This window comes from Mobula birostris, chromosome 1, assembly GCF_030028105.1.
Source record: "Mobula birostris isolate sMobBir1 chromosome 1, sMobBir1.hap1, whole genome shotgun sequence".
NCBI lineage: Eukaryota > Metazoa > Chordata > Chondrichthyes > Myliobatiformes > Myliobatidae > Mobula > Mobula birostris.
Window position 1 is genome coordinate 188,465,627 of NC_092370.1, and position 16,579 is coordinate 188,482,205.

The following is a 16,579-nucleotide window of genomic DNA, read 5'->3' on the forward strand; positions in this document are numbered from 1 at the left end:
TCTCCCGCCTCGCGCCTCGCCTTGCTTCAAGTCTCAAGCCTCCAGCCTCGCTTCGTCTCAAGGCTCCTGCCAAGCCTCGCCTCGAGCCTGTAGACTCTAGCCTCTAGCCAAGCCAAGCCAAGTCTCTAGCCTTGAGCCTCTAGCCTCTTGCCAAGCCAAGTCTCTAGCCTCTTGCCAAGCCAAGCCAAGCCAAGCCAAGTCTCTAGCCTCTAGCTTCTAGCCTGAAGACTCCAGCCTCGTCCTGCCTGCCTGCCAAGCCTCGTCCTTGCCTAGTTCTGGGGTCTGAGCCAGAGGCAAGCCCCAGGTACTGGGTCCTTGTCCAGTCTCTGGCTCGGAGTCCAAGCCCGGGCTCCTAGCTCTCTTGTTCAGTTCCGTTCCAGGTTCCTGGTTTTCCTGTCATGTCCTTGCCATCGCCCTGTATCCTAGTCCTGTCCCTAGTACTTCAGTGTCTGGTCTTGCACTTGGGTCCATTCCCAGCCACCACTTTATGACACTTACTTTTATAGGTACTGCAGCAGGGGCCCTTAACTCACAGGTAGGAGGGGCTATCCCCCAAGGCTAGACGTTTCCTCTAGCTCAACACACGGTCATCTAGAGACCCCAGCTTTGGAATCACACCTTCCTTACCTTTTTTAAACTATTCGTGTTTCTTGGTTCTTATTTGTTCAGGGAATAGATTGATTAAGTTATATTCTGCAAATTTCAACGATATACTAACAGACAAATACACATGGCTAAGGACAAAGAAAAATTCATTTCTTTTAATGTCAATGGGCTGTTAAGTCCAATCAAATGAAGTAAAATTCTATCAAAAATGAAAAAAGAACAAGCCCATGTAGTATATTACAAGGGTGACTTGGATAGGTTGGGTGAGTGGGCAAATTCATGGCAGATGCAATTTAATGTGGATAAATGTGAAGTTATCCACTTTGGTGGCAAAAATAGGAAAACAGATTATTATCTGAATGGTGGCCGATTAGGAAAAGGGGAGGTGCAACGAGACCTGGGTGTCATTATACACTAGTCATTGAAAGTGGGCATGCAGGTACAGCAGGCGGTGAAAAAGGCGAATGGTATGCTGGCATTTATAGCGAGAGGATTCGAGTACAGGAGCAGGGAGGTACTACTGCAGTTGTACAAGGCCTTGGTGAGACCACACCTGGAGTATTGTGTGCAGTTTTGGTCCCCTAATCTGAGGAAAGACATCCTTGCCATAGAGGGAGTACAAAGAAGGTTCACCAGATTGATTCCTGGGATGGCAGGACTTTCATATGAAGAAAGATTGGATGAACTGGGCTTATACTTGTTGGAATTTAGAAGATTGAGGGGGGATCTGATTGAAACGTATAAAATCCTAAAGGGATTGGACAGGCTAGATGCAGGAAGATTGTTCCCGATGTTGGGGAAGTCCAGAACGAGGGGCCACAGTTTGAGGATAGAGGGGAAGCCTTTTAGGACCGAGATTAGGAAAAACTTCTTCACACAGAGAGTGGTGAATCTGTGGAATTCTCTGTCACAGGAAACAGTTGAGGCCAGTTCATTGGCTATATTTAAGAGGGAGTTAGATATGGCCCTTGTGGCTACGGGGGTCAGGGGGTATGGAGGGAAGGCTGGGGCGGGGTTCTGAGTTGGATGATCAGCCATGATCATAATAAATGATCATAATCAATTCCAAAGAAGAAGCATACAAATTAGCCAGAGAAAGTGGCTCACCTGAGGACTGGGAGAAATTCAGAGTTCAGCAGAGGAGGACAAAGGGCTTAATTAGGTAGGGGAAAAAAGAATATGAGAGAAAACTGGCAGGAAACATAAAAACGGACTGTAAAAGCTTTTATAGATATGTGAAAAGGAAAAGACTGGTAAAGACAAATGTAGGTCCCCTGCAGACAGAAACAGGTGAATTGATTATGGGGAGCAAGGACATGGCAGACCAATTGAATAATTACTTTGGTTCTGTCTTCACTAAGGAGGACATAAATAATCTTCCAGAAATAGTAGGGGACAGAGGGTCCAGTGAGATGGAGGAACTGAGCGAAATACATGTTAGTAGGGAAGTGGTGTTAGGTAAATTGAAGGGATTGAAGGCAGATAAATCCCCAGGGCCAGATGGTCTGCATCCCAGGGTGCTTAAGGAAGTAGCCCAAGAAATAGTGGATGCATTAGTGATAATTTTTCAAAACTCGTTAGATTCTGGACTAGTTCCTGAGGATTGGAGGGCGGCTAATGTAACTCCACTTTTTAAAAAAGGAGGGAGAGAGAAACCGGGGAATTATAGACTGGTTAGCCTAACGTCGGTGGTGGGGAAACTGCTGGAGTCAGTTATCAAGGATGTGATAACAGCACATTTGGAAAGCGGTGAAATGATCGGACAAAGTCAGCATGGACTTGTGAAAGGAAAATCGTGACTGGCGAATCTCATAGAATTTTTTGAGGATGTAACTAGTAGAGTGGATAGGGGAGAACCAGTGGATGTGGTATATTTGGATTTTCAGAAGGCTTTTGACAAGGTCCCACACAGGAGATTAGTGTGCAATCTTAAAGCACACGGTATTGCGGGTAAGGTATTGGTGTGGGTGGAGAGTTGGTTAGCAGACAGGAAGCAAGGAGTGGGAATAAACGGGACCTTTTCAGAATGGCAGGCGGTGACTAGTGGGGTACCGCAAGGTTCAGTACTGGGACCTCAGTTGTTTACAATATATATTAATGACTTGGATGAGGGAATTAAATGCAGCATCTCCAAGTTTGCGGATGACACGAAGCTGGGTGGCAGTGTTAGCTGTGAGGAGGATGCTAAGAGGATGCAGGGTGACTTGGATAGGTTGGGTGAGTGGGCAAATTCATGGCAGATGCAATTTAATGTGGATAAATGTGAAGTTATCCACTTTGGTGGCAAAAATAGGAAAACAGATTATTATCTGAATGGTGGCCGATTAGGAAAAGGGGAAGTGCAATGAGACCTGGGTGTCATTATACACCAGTCCTTGAAAGTGGGCATGCAGGTACAGCAGGTGGTGAAAAAGGCGAATGGTATGCTGGCATTTATAGCGAGAGGATTCGAGTACAGGAGCAGGGAGGTACTACTGCAGTTGTACAAGGCCTTGGTGAGACCACACCTGGAGTATTGTGTGCAGTTTTGGTCCCCTAATCTGAGGAAAGACATCCTTGCCATAGAGGGAGTACAAAGAAGGTTCACCAGATTGATTCCTGGAAGGGCAGGACTTTCATATGAAGAAAGACTGGATGAACTGGGCTTGTACTCGTTGGAATTTAGAAGATTGAGGGGGGATCTAATTGAAACGTATAAGATCCTAAAGAGATTGGACAGGCTAGATGCAGGAAGATTGTTCCCGATGTTGGGGAAGTCCAGAACGAGGGGCCACAGTTTGAGGATAGAGGGGAAGCCTTTTAGGACCGAGATTAGGAAAAACTTCTTCACACAGAGAGTGGTGAATCTGTGGAATTCTCTGCCACAGGAAACAGTTGAGGCCAGTTCATTGGCTATATTTAAGAGGGAGTTAGATATGGCCCTTGTGGCTACGGGGGTCAGGGGGTATGGAGGGAAGGCTGGGGCGGGGCTCTGAGTTGGATGATCAGCCATGATTAAAATAAATGGCGGTGCAGGCTCGAAGGGCCGAATGGCCTACTCCTGCACCTATTTTCTATGTATGTTTCTATGTAAATGGCGATGCAGGCTCGAAGGGCCGAATGGCCTACTCCTGCACCTATTTTCTATGTTTCTATTACAGGAAACTCACTTAAGTGATAATGAGCATGGAAAATTAAAGAGAATGGGCTTCACTAATTTGTTTTTCTCCTCATATAAATCAGAAAAATAAAGAAGAGTTGCTATTCTCATCTTAAGCAAGCTAAATTTTGAAAAAGTATTCGAAATGGGAGATAAGGAGGGCAGATATATTCTGGTAAGGGGGAATATAGATGGAAATCCAGTTACTTTATTGAATTTATACGCACCCCCAGGAAGTGATATTAGTTCCTTCCAGAAAATAACTAATAACGGAAACAGAAGGTCTCTTGATATGGGGGGGAGACTTAAATTTACAATTACTACCGAAGTTAGACTCTTCCAATAGAAAAGTGTATGAAACAAAGTCCTTACATAAGAAAGTTAACACTGTTTTTGAGGATGTTGGTCTAATTGATATATGGAGGGATATTTTCCCCGATAGAAGGGATTACACTCATTATTCTGCCCCCCCATTCCGTATATACAGGAATAGACTATTTCATAACATTTGGAAAGGATAAAGACAAAATAAACACGTGTGGAATTGGGACAATAGATGTAAGTGACCATGGACTTATATATTTATCTGTTGATTTTGACCTACAACCAAAGAATACTATTTGGAAACTAAATTCAAGTCTACTCAATGATTCCTATTTTAAGGAACAAATTAAAAAAGGAATTTGGTCTTTACTTAGAATTCAATGATAATGGAGAGGTTTCACCTCCCATTCTATGGGATACTATGAAGGCTGTCTTAAGAGGGAAAATTACAGCGATATCTTCATATAAGAAAAAAATTAGGAATAAAAAATTAGAGGAATTACAAAATTAGCTGAAGGAACTCAAAAAAAAAAACAAATTGAGTTTGGTACAGGATACACTGGAGGTAATTTTAAAAATTGGGAATGAAATTAATAGTTTGGCTACACAAGAAATTTAAAAAAATGTAATGTTTCTGAAACAGAGACACTATGAAAGTGGATCTAAATCTATGAAAATACTGGCATGGAAATTGAAAAAAAAGCAGAAAATACAATTCATAGAATTAGAGATCTAAGAACAAAAGTGATATAAAAAATAAGCTAAGTGAAATTCAAGAAGCTTTTGAAATGTCTTACAGAACTCAATATTCCAAAGCTCCAAGGGGAAGCATAGCCCAGACTGACACCTTCCTGAATTCTTTAGAGTTACCCACTTTAAGCAAAGAACAAAATAAAACGATGACTGCTGACATAACTGAAGCTGAACTAAAAACTGCAATTAGTAGGCTTAAATTAAGCAAGTCACCAGGATCAGATGGATATACGGCAGAGTGGTATAAGGAATTTAGAAATGAGTTCATTCCTGTTTTGCTCCCCACACTGAACTGGGCTCTAAGAAAGGCACAAATACCGCCCAGCTGGAAGGAGGCGATAATCTCAGCTATACCGAAAGAAGGCAAGGATAAAATGGAATGTGGGTCATTAAGACCAATATCTGTAGTTACGGTGGATTATGGATTATTTACATCCATCATAGCCAAACGATTAGAAGAGCTTCTACCCACACTGATACATAATGATTAGACAGGTTTTATACAACACCACCAAACACAAGACAATATACGAAGGATACTTCACATTATGGATCATATAAAAAAAATGAAATTGAAGCAATAGTGATAAGCGTGGACGCTGAAAAGGCATTTGATTCGGTTAATTGGAATTTTCTTTACAGAGTTTTAGATAGATTTGGTCTACATGACACAATTATTAAAACTATACAGGCACTATATGACAATCCTACTGCTAGGATTAAAATCAATAGATATTTATCTAATAGTTTTACCCTAGAAAGGGGCACGAGACAGGGTTATGCATGGTCACCACTACTCTTCGCATTATATCTGGAACCATTAGCTCAACACATCAGACAAAATGAAGATATCAGGGGAATTACTATTAAAGGGACAGAACATAAATTGACCTGTTACATGGGTGACATTTTGATCTATCTAGGGCAACCAACATACTCTTTACCTAAATTGATGCAATCCTTTGAACAATATGGCCAATTATCAGGATACAAGATTAACATAGGTAAAACCCAACTACTTTCACATAACTATAGCCCACCAAGAGAGATTGAAAATAGATCCTTGGGCATGGCAAACAGTCTGTCAAATATTTGGGCATCATTATGCCAAAAGATTTGGCAAAATTATCAGAATGCAATTATCAGCCTATATATAAAAAAATTAAGGAAGATATAACAAGATGGAACCTAATTCCTTTTCTTGGTCTCAGTTCAAGGATTGAATCTATTAAAATGAACATACTGCCCAGACTACTATATCTCTTTCAGACCCTACCAATAGAGATTAACCAAAATCAATTCAATGAATGGAACAAGATGCTATCAAGATATATATTGCAAGGTAAAAGGCCTAGAGTTCGTCTCAAAACTTTGCAATTAGCCAAGGAAAAGGGGGGATGGGGCCTACCTTCTCTTAGGGATTACTATTTTGCAGCACAGTTGAGAGCTGTGATATGCTGGTGCAATCCATCATATGACGCTCAATGGAAAAACATTGAGGAGAGGATACTTTCCAGCCCCATACAGGCAATTTTGGCTGATAACAACCTACAAAGTTACATAAATAATATTGATAACCCATGGGTGAAATGGACTCTTAAAATATGGAAAACTATTATAAAAGAATATAAACTAGAGAGAGACACTGCAATTCTTAAATGGTGTGCATATGACTCGGATTTTATACCGAACAAACAGGATGCTAGATTTAAGGACGCAAGCACAAGGAATTCTGCAGATGCTTGAAATTCAAACAACACACATCAAAGTTGCTGGTGAACGCAGCAGGCCAGGCAGCATCTCTAGGAGGAGGTACAGTCGACATTTCAGGCCAAGACCCTTCGTCAGGACTAACTGAAGGAAGAGCTAGTAAGAGATTTGAAAGTGGGAGGGGGAGGGGGAGATCCAAAATGATAGGAGAAGACAGGAGGGGGAGGGATGGAGCCAAGAACTGGACAGATGATTGGCAAGAGGGATATGAGAGGATCATGGGACAGGAGGCCCAGTGGTGAAAATAAAGCGGTGGGGGCCAGGGAACTTAAAATCATCGAAAAGTTTAAGAGCGTGAGAAGTGTCACATAGGTAGAAAGAGATTGAACAAGGGGGGATAAAACCATGTCGAGGTATGCAGAAAGGAGTTCGGTGGGGCAGGAGCAAGCTGAGACAATAGGTCTGCCAGGATGGCGAAAATAAAGCGATTTGTGCTTCCGATGCGGCCTTCTATATATTGGCGAGACCCGACGTAGACTGGGAGATCCTTTTGCTGAACACCTACGCTCTGTCCACCAGAGAAAGCAGGATCTCCCAGTGGCCACATATTTTAATTCCATATTCCATTCCCATTCTGACATGTCTATCCACGGCCTCCTCTACTGTAAAGATGAAGCCATACTCAGGTTGGAGGAACAACACCTTATATTCCGTCTGGGTAGCCTCCAACCTGATGGCATGAACATTGACTTTCCTAACTTCCGCTAATGCCCCACCTCCCCCTTGTACCCCATCCGTTATTTATATACACACATTCTTTCTCTCACTCTCCTTTTTCTCCCTCTGTCCCTCTCACTATACCCCTTGCCTATCCTCTGGGTTTCCCCCCACCCTGCTTTTCCTTCTCCCTGAGCCTCCTGTCCCATGATCCTCTCATATCCCTTTTGCCAATCACCTGTCCAGCTCTTGGCTCCATCCCCTCCCCCTCCTGTTTTCTCCTATCATTTTGGATCTCCCCCTCCCCCACCCACTTTCAAATCTCTTACTAGCTCGTCCTTCAGTTAGTTCTGACGAAGGGACTCGGCCTGAAACATCGACTGTACCTCCTCCTAGAGATGCTGCCTGGCCTGCTGCGTTCACCAGCAACTTTGATGTGTGTTGCTAGATTTAAGGACTGGACAGCTAAAGGAATAACAGCTATTTGCAATATAATGAAAGAAGGAACAATGTTCAGTTTTGAAATGCTCAAAGAGAAACACTTATTAAAAAAACAAGACTTTTATCAATATTTACAAATGCGACAGTATGTTAATAGGATGGTTAAAAATGCAACTAAGGCAAGTACATGTCTGATAGAGCTATTTAGAAAAGCATATAATTCAGACAACAGTAGTAGAATAATTTCAAGCATGTATAAGGGTTTGTCAAATCTTAAAACACATTTGACTTCATACATTAAAACAAAATTGGAGAAGGAAAGAGGGATAATAATACCTGAGGAAAAATGGACAATAATATAGAGGTATCAATGGAAGTGTACCAGTTCACAGAAGTGGTGGGAGTTCGGGTGGAAAAACTTGATAAGATATTTTATAATACCCTCTCAGAAATCCCATTATGATAGTAACCTCCCTGTTTGCTGGAGAAATTGTGGAAATAAAAATGCAAACCATTATCATATTTTCTGGGAATGCCCCGTAATCAAAGACTATTGGAGTGGGATACACAATGCCCTACAAGACATCTTTAAATGTGAAATACCCTTAGAGTGTAAGACCATATATTTTGGGTATATACCTCAAGAATGGTTGAAAAGAGATAAATATTTAATAAATATACTGCTGGTGGCTGGTAAAAAGACCCTTACCAGGAAATGGTTATCACAGGAGAGCCCAACTTTAAATGTATGGATGGAAATTACAATGGACATTTACAAAATGGAGAAGATAACAGCATCCGTTAATCATAAGTTGGAACAATTTGATTCATACTGGGAAAAATGGTTTAACTACATAACACCTCATAGACCTGATTTTATTCTCACATGTCAATGAATATGTTGTAAAAAAAAGGATCACTTTCTACTATGTGCATAGTTTTCTTCTTTTGATTGTTCTTTCTTTCCTCTTCTTTCTATGGGTGTATACCGCAGATAAACATTATGTGAAGATTTGTGACAAATATGACTACATGACATATATGTACAGTATCTGAAATACATCTTATGGAAATGTTTGATGATGAACTTCAATAAAAAATAAATTACAAAAAAAAAGAACATTAGCAATCATCATTTACAGTTTATTTCTTTAAAAAGTGATCGAGTGTTCCTTGCTTAAATGTAGCATGTCGCTGGCTGCAAGCAAAATCTAGAATGCTTCTGAGTTGGAGGTTTTTTATGTGGTCCACCTCCTGGGTCTCCAGCCAACGGAGGCTGGCCTCGAGGTGTTCAACGGCTTCAGACACTTTTGGGGGTGGGGGTGAAGGCTCTTCGTTATCATTTTCTTGTGGCTCGAGAACCGGTACACTTGCATCCGCCAGTGCTATAGTTATGTTACGGACAATCTCGGTGTCCCTCAGGTGCTCAGATGTTGGGCATTCGTCGTCAGCAGAGTACCACTGGTGTAGCTCTTCTTTGTTCCATTCAGACAGCTTCTCTGTCTCACGCACATCTTCCTCTATGAAGCCGTACAAATCTGGCTCGTTATCATCATCTTCCGTGGTGGATTAGCGTGATGAAAAGGCTGGTCCCAGGCTCTTCTCCCAGCATTTCTCTACACATGACGAGCTGACTGCTGCCCAGGCCTTCCCACCTAAGTGGCAAACTTCCTTCACGTTCAGGCTTTCCAGGTAGGCTTCAAGCGTTGTTGAGTCGTCTACAATTCTACGAATTAATTCCCGCCGGTATCCCAAGGTCTCGTGCAAATTGAGTTTGACTTTTAGTCTTGATCGTGTCAAGAGCGTGAAGCTTATCTTTCACAGAAAAAGAGTTTCTTTTTCTAGCAGTTTGTTCCATTTTGAGCAAAAAAAAAGTCCAATGACTCACACAAAATGCTGGTGGAACACAGCAGGCCAGACAGCATCTGGTCAAGACCCTTCGCCAGGACTAACGGAAAAAAGAGACATGGAGTCCAACGACTCATCGCGTTATATCCGAATTCGCATTAAATCAGGGCATGTAAAATGGGGTTTCACTGTACTTGGAAGGATTAAGGACAAAACTGGACCACCCTCCTACACAGTGGAGATTGCATTTGATGTCATCTGCATATGGCAAATCGATCAGTTGAGAAGAGCAGGGTTAATTGTTGGAGAAAAAAGGCATCCAGAACTGTCAGAACCACTTTCTGCAGTCCCAGAGTGAACTCCTACAACTACATGAAGTGTGTGAATGGCATAAGTCATATGTGAGTGCCTCACTAAAAAAAAGGAAATTAAAAACTAAGTAGACTGTTACCCGGCTCCCATGTTTTTCTTTCAATTGGTTTCTGGGGTTACAAAACATAATTCACTTAAGTTTTTTTATTTCTACAAAAGTAATTACAAAATTAAAATAGTGAAATGGACAATGCTGCCCTTCCTGGGGGATTGCTTTAATGATGCATGGTCAAGGTAATTGTGGAAGCCTTCAGGATGGATATAGTTTCTGTTGTGCTGTCACTTTTTGTCAGTGTATTTAAATTTTCTACACTAAGCCTGTTTTCAAATGTATACACTCAAACAAATCAATGTTTTTGTCTATTATTGCAATAAAATATCCTAAACATTCTCTAACAATCTACAAGGAAGTTAAATACCCCATTCAAACCATTCTTCCTCTGGTATATATTCTAATCTCCACAGAATGGTTTCCTCTGTCCACTTCTATTGGAAGGTGTTGAAATCTATCTGTGACTTAATGGTGGAGCCTGGCACATTGATAATATTGAATTAGCAGAAAGCAGACAACTCACCAGAAATCCAGAATAGAAGTGAAATCCGATATAAAAATAGCAATGTCTTTCATAAGTGATAGCCCCATAAAGGGTGATAACAGGATGAGATCTTGTGTGGGCAATTGAATTAGCGGATCACGTTAGAAGGTTTGTCTTACCAGTGGAGAGGTATGCACATTTTAAATATAATAGCAGTAGTAATACTTCCATTCTTCTCAACTTCACATTCAGTTAAGTTTAGATCACTTATTTGTTTAGCAATTCCTCTTAATCATTATTTACATTAGTAAAGTGTTTGATGGGCACATTATGGTATTTTGTTTTTGGCATTTACCGTACGTGCATACATTCAGCATTTAATGTATGATCTTTTTGTCTGCCATTTTGTCAATTAGTAAGCCAATTAGAGCCTGGACAAACAGTTGTGCAATGAAATATCTAGATTTTTAAATCTAAATCTGAGGGATTAGTCCACAGCAGATGCTATTTTATTAGCTCTTCACTCAACCCTGGAACATTTGGATAGCAAAGATGCATACATCAGGATGCTCTTTATTGACTACAGCTTAGCATTCAATACCATCACCTCCCCCCCCCCCACCCCAGGAACTAATCAATAGGTTCCTAAACCTTGGCCTCAATACCTCCTTATGCAATTGGATCCACGATTTCTTCACTTGCAAACTCCAGTAGTTTGGATTAGTAACAACCCCTCCATGCTGTCCATCAGCACAGGTGCACCACAAGGCTGTGTGCTTACCCTCTGCTCTACTCACTTCAATGCCATATTCAAGTTTGCTAATGACGCCACTGTCATAGGCTGAATCAAAGGAGGTGATGAAACAGCATATATGTAGGAGGGGTTGAAAATATGACTAAGTGGTACCATAACAACAACCTCTTACTCAATGTCAGCAAGACCAAGGAGCTAATTATTGACTTTAGGGGAAGGAAACCAGAGGTCCATAAGTCATTCCTCATCGGAGAATTAGAGGTGGAGAATTCAGCAACTTTAAGTTCCTTGGTGTTACTGTTTTAGATAATCTGTCCTAAGCCCAGCACGTATGTGCAATTACCAAGAAAGAACGGCAGTGGCTCTACATCCTTGGGAGTTTGCGGAAATTCGGCATGACATCTAAAACTTTGACAAACTTCTATAGATGTGTAGTGGAGAGTATATTGATTGGTTGCATCACAGCCTGGTATGGAAACAGCAATGCCCTTGAATGGAAAATCCTTTAAAAAGTAGTGGATACAGCCCAGTCCATTATGCGTTACGCCCTCCTCACCACTGAGTACAATACAAACTGTTACAGGAAAGCAGCATCCATCTTCAGGAATCCCTGCCACTGAGGCCCTGCTCTTTTCTCATTGGTACCATCAGGAAGAAGGTACATGAACCTCAAGAATCACACCACCAAGTTCAGGAACAGTTACTACCCATCAACCATCAGGCTCTTGAACCAAAGTGAATAACTTCACTCAGCTTCATTTGTCCTATCATTGAAATGTTCCCATAATCAATGGACTCACTTTCAAGGACTTTTCATCTCATGTTCTCAATGTCCATTGCTTATTTATTTATTATTATTATTATTATTTCTTTTTATATTTGCACAATTTTGTTGCCTATTGCACACTGGTTGAGTACACAAGTTAATATGGTCTTTCTTTGATTCTATTATGGTTCTTTTCTATAGTTCTATTGAGTATGCCCACAAGAAAATGAATCCCAGGGTTGTATATGGTGATATGTATGTAATTTGATAATAAATTTAATTTGAAATATGAACTTTGAATAGCATCAGGATTAGCATGAAATAATTAGATGCAGCTTTGTACAATGATTCTGCTAAATAATCATTATCAAACTCCACTAAAAAAATCTTTTGAATATTACTACATTCTCAGCTGAGGGTACAGTAGAGGCCAAGCAAGGAAGTGACCAGGCATGTCTCCAATATTTTTAATAACAATCCAGTTACTCCTATGAGAAAAGCTCATTTGTATACTGAGGAAAGATGAGATCAAGTTTAGCTCTGGTGTTCTCAAATTAATCGTTGGTTTATGCAACTAAGCCCTTTTGGGAAGTATGGGAAGTTGCCGACATCAACAGAAATGCATTGCAATATACAGAAGGGCAGAAAAAGGCTACTGTCAATTATATCAGAACTTTTTGCAAAAACTTGTCTCTTAACAATATTAATTTTTAGTTTTTAATAGGAGAAACAATGCAGGACACTTGGAACCTTTGATAAATATAGATTGTACTTCAGAGTTTAAATTTGTATTTCACTCAGCCTCATGAAGTTCTGTTTGTCTTTTCTATATTTACCTTTTGAAGATCATTTGCTTGCTGATAACAAACAGCTCTGTTAAAGTAACCCAAGATGCAGGTCTCATTAATGTTTATTGCTGTAGTCAGGTCATTAATTGCCAAGTGATATACCTGCAGTGAAAAGTAAATATGCATTAATAAATATTAAACAAAATGTTTACTGGAAATATTGGATCAGAAGAAAGCAGTGTTCCTTTCTGCACAGAAAATACCACATTAATCACTAATCAAAACTGAATAGAGAGACAGAATTCAATATGCAGAGAATTCATAAAGATGCATTGTATTTCATTCAGGCCTTACAGGAATGACATTTTATGTTCATTTTTTTGCAAAGGTTGACAAGAACTCTTTCCAATTTGTTAATGGGGACATCATCGCATCTACAATGCATGGCATTCTCTGCATAGGATGCAGATATTCACATTAGAAGTAGGAATAAGACAATTGGTACCTTGAACCTGCTGCACCATTAAATAAATCAGATTGTGGATGATTTCATTGCACCCTCAACTCTGCATCTCCAGCTGCCACTGGTCTCGTTTCATCCACTTGTTTATCAAGAGTGCACTTGCCTCTACCTTAAACATATTCAGACACTATGCTGGTATTCGAGCAAAACTTAATGTGGATCCCTGCAGGCCTGCACTCCTGACGATTCTGCTTGCTAGCATCCATTCACGAGAAAATTACCTGCATCTGCATTTGAACCATGTTTCTGACAGAAACATTGCTCCAGAAAATCACTCCAGACTCAGCCATTCAGATAGAAGGCCTAAACTCCTTTTGAGTGGACGTTCCTGAAACGTTGAGTGTGTGTCTTCAGCCTCCTGTACCTCATTCTTGAGAAGAAGGCATGTTCAGAGTGATGGGGTTCCTGAATGAAGGATGACACCTTTTTGAGGCATTGTTTTTTGAAGGTGTCCTGGATGCTGGAGAGACCGGAACCCATGATCAAACTGGCTGAGTTTCCAACTTTCTGCAGCTTTTTCCAGTTCTGTGCAGTGGCCCATCCATATCAGATGGCCATGCAACCAGTTAGAATTCTCTCCGCGGTATATCTGTAGAAATTTGCGATTGTCTTCATTGACATACCAATTCTTGTCAAACTCCTAATGAAATATAGCTTCTGCTATGCCTTCTTTGTAATTGCTTCAATATGCTAGCTCTAGGATAGCACCTCTGAGATGTTGACACCCAGGAACTTGAAACTGCTCACCCTTTCCACTGCTAATCCTTCTATAAGGACTAGTGTGTGTTCCCTCAATGTCCCCTTCCAGAGGTCCACAATTCCTTTGTCTTACTGATGTTGAGTGCAAGATTGTTGTTGCAATGCTGATTGATTTCGCTCCTGTCTGCCTCCTTGTCACAATCTGAAATTCTGCCAACAGTAGTTGTGGTCATTGGCAAATTTATAGATGATTTTTGAGCTGTGCCTTGCCACATAGTGGTGGATGTAGAGAGAGTAGAACAGTGGGCTAAGCACGCATCCTTGAGGTGTGCCAGTGTTGATCGTCAGATGTTATTTCTGATCCACATAGACTGTGGCCTCCCAATGAGAAAGTCAAAGATCCAGTTGCAGAAGGAGGTACAGATATCCAGGTTTTGGAGCGTGTTGATTAAGACTGAGGGTACCAATGTCTGTGGAGCCTACAAGGCTGCCCCTGCCCTCACCTCAGATATTCAGTCCACATAGGGAGAATATAACTACAGCTGTGAAGATCCCTGCTGCACCTGATGACTCTGTGATCTCTGTCTCAGAGGCCAATGTTAGGCTGTCTTTATCTTTATCTTTTTCAATCTTTTTATTAATATCAAATTCTGAAACATTACAAAGAATTGATACAAAGCTATTGGGATTACATTGTTAATAATTAGTATATATAAATATAAACACTGTTAACACACAGATATTAACCTCCCAAAATCTTACAGAGTACAAATATAATAATATATAGGAAAAAAAAATACAAAAATATCATGGAAAAAGAAAAAAAATGTACCCCAATAAGAAAGAGAAAAAAAACCCTAATCTAAATCAAACTAATCAACTAAACTAAAAAAAGAAAAAGAAATGGGCTGTTATGTTACATCAGATCAAACCAATAGTGTCATTAACTCCACTCCTCTCGCCATATATTTAAAAGTAGCAGAATAGAATTGGAGAGGGTCAAATTACATCATATGAAAGTATTGAATAAATGGCCTCCAAGTCTCTTCAAATTTAATAGAAGGATCATAAATGACACTTCTAATTTTTTCTAAGTTTAAACATGACATAGTTTGAGAGAACCATTGAAAGGTAGTGGGAGGATTAATCTCTTTCCAATTCAATACAATGGATCTTCTAGCCATTAATGTAACAAATGCAATCATCCGACAAGATGAAGAGGTCAAATGACTTTGTTCTATCATTGGTAAACCAAAAATTGCAGTAATGGGGTGAGGTTGTAAATCAATATCCAGAACAGTTGAAATAATATCAAAGATATCTTTCCAATATTTCTTCAACATGACCAAAACGTATGAGTTAAGGAAGCTGTCTCAGAATGACATCTGTCACATATAGGATTTATATGAGAGTAATAATGAGCTAATTTATCCTTGGACATGTGAGCCCTATGTACTACTTCAAACTGTATCAACGCATGTTTAGCACATATAGAGGAAGAGTTAACTAATTGAAAAATGTTTTCCCATTTCTTTGTAGGTAGAGTGAGGTTAAGTTCCCTTTCCCAATCGTTCTTAATTTTATTAGATACATCTGGATTTATTTTCATAATCATATTATAAATAGCTGCTATTAAACCTTTCTGAGATGGATTTAAATCTAAAATTTTTTCCATGATATCCATTGGATATAGATTCGGAAAACTAGTAAGAACAGTATTTAAAAAGTTCCTAATCTGTAAATATCTAAAGAAGTGGGATCTAGGTAAATTATATTTATTAGATAATTGTTCAAAAGACATGAAACAATTATCCAAAAATAGATCACAAAATCGTATTATACTTTTTGCTTTCCAGACCAGATAGGCTTGGTCCATAATAGAAGGTTGAAAAAAAATTAAATATAATAGGGCTTACTATAACAAATTGATTCAACCCAAAAAATTTTTGAGTATATTTAACTATTGAATTATTCATTTGTTTATCAAATTTTGAAAGAGCAAAGGGAAGTGAGGTCCCTAAAATAGAACCCAATAAAAACCCTTATACAGATTTACATCCAAGATTTATACAATGTGGACTAGAAATTGTATCCAAGTTCCATGTCCAAATTTTTAAATATTGAATATTAATTGCCCAATAGTAAAATTTAAAGTTGAGCAATGCCAAACCACCCTCCTTTTTGGACTTCTGTAAGTATCTTTTACCAAATCTAGGATTTTTATTCTGCCATATGTATGAAGAAATTTTAGAGTCAACATTATCAAAAAAGGATTTCGGAATAAAAATTGGCAACGCTTGAAGTAAATATAAAAATTTAGGTAAAATAATCATCTTGACAGCATTGATCCGGCCAATTAATGACAAAGATATTGGTGACCATTTAGTAAATAAACATTTAACCTGATCCATTAAAGGTGAAAAATTAGCCTTAAATAAATCCTTGTGCTTCCTAGTAATTTTGACCCCTAAGTAAGTAATCGGTAACTAATCTGAATGGTAAACATTCATATCTTGGAACCTACATATTTAACGGAAAAAGTTCACTCTTATTAAGGTTCAGTTTGTAACCAGAAAATTTACTAAACTGAGCCAACAAGGATA

At 39.5% G+C, this 16,579-nt stretch overlaps 1 protein-coding gene across 1 annotated transcript in view; it reads right to left on the bottom strand.

Annotated features, from left to right (window-relative positions):
• Positions 1-16,579, bottom strand: part of ttc6 (tetratricopeptide repeat domain 6) — a 323,626-nt gene that overhangs the window by 74,897 nt on the left and 232,150 nt on the right. Inside the window, exon 25 of the mRNA XM_072279505.1 lies at positions 12,803-12,916. Coding sequence (XP_072135606.1) covers positions 12,803-12,916 — 114 coding nt within the window. The remainder of the gene's footprint in view (positions 1-12,802; positions 12,917-16,579) is intronic.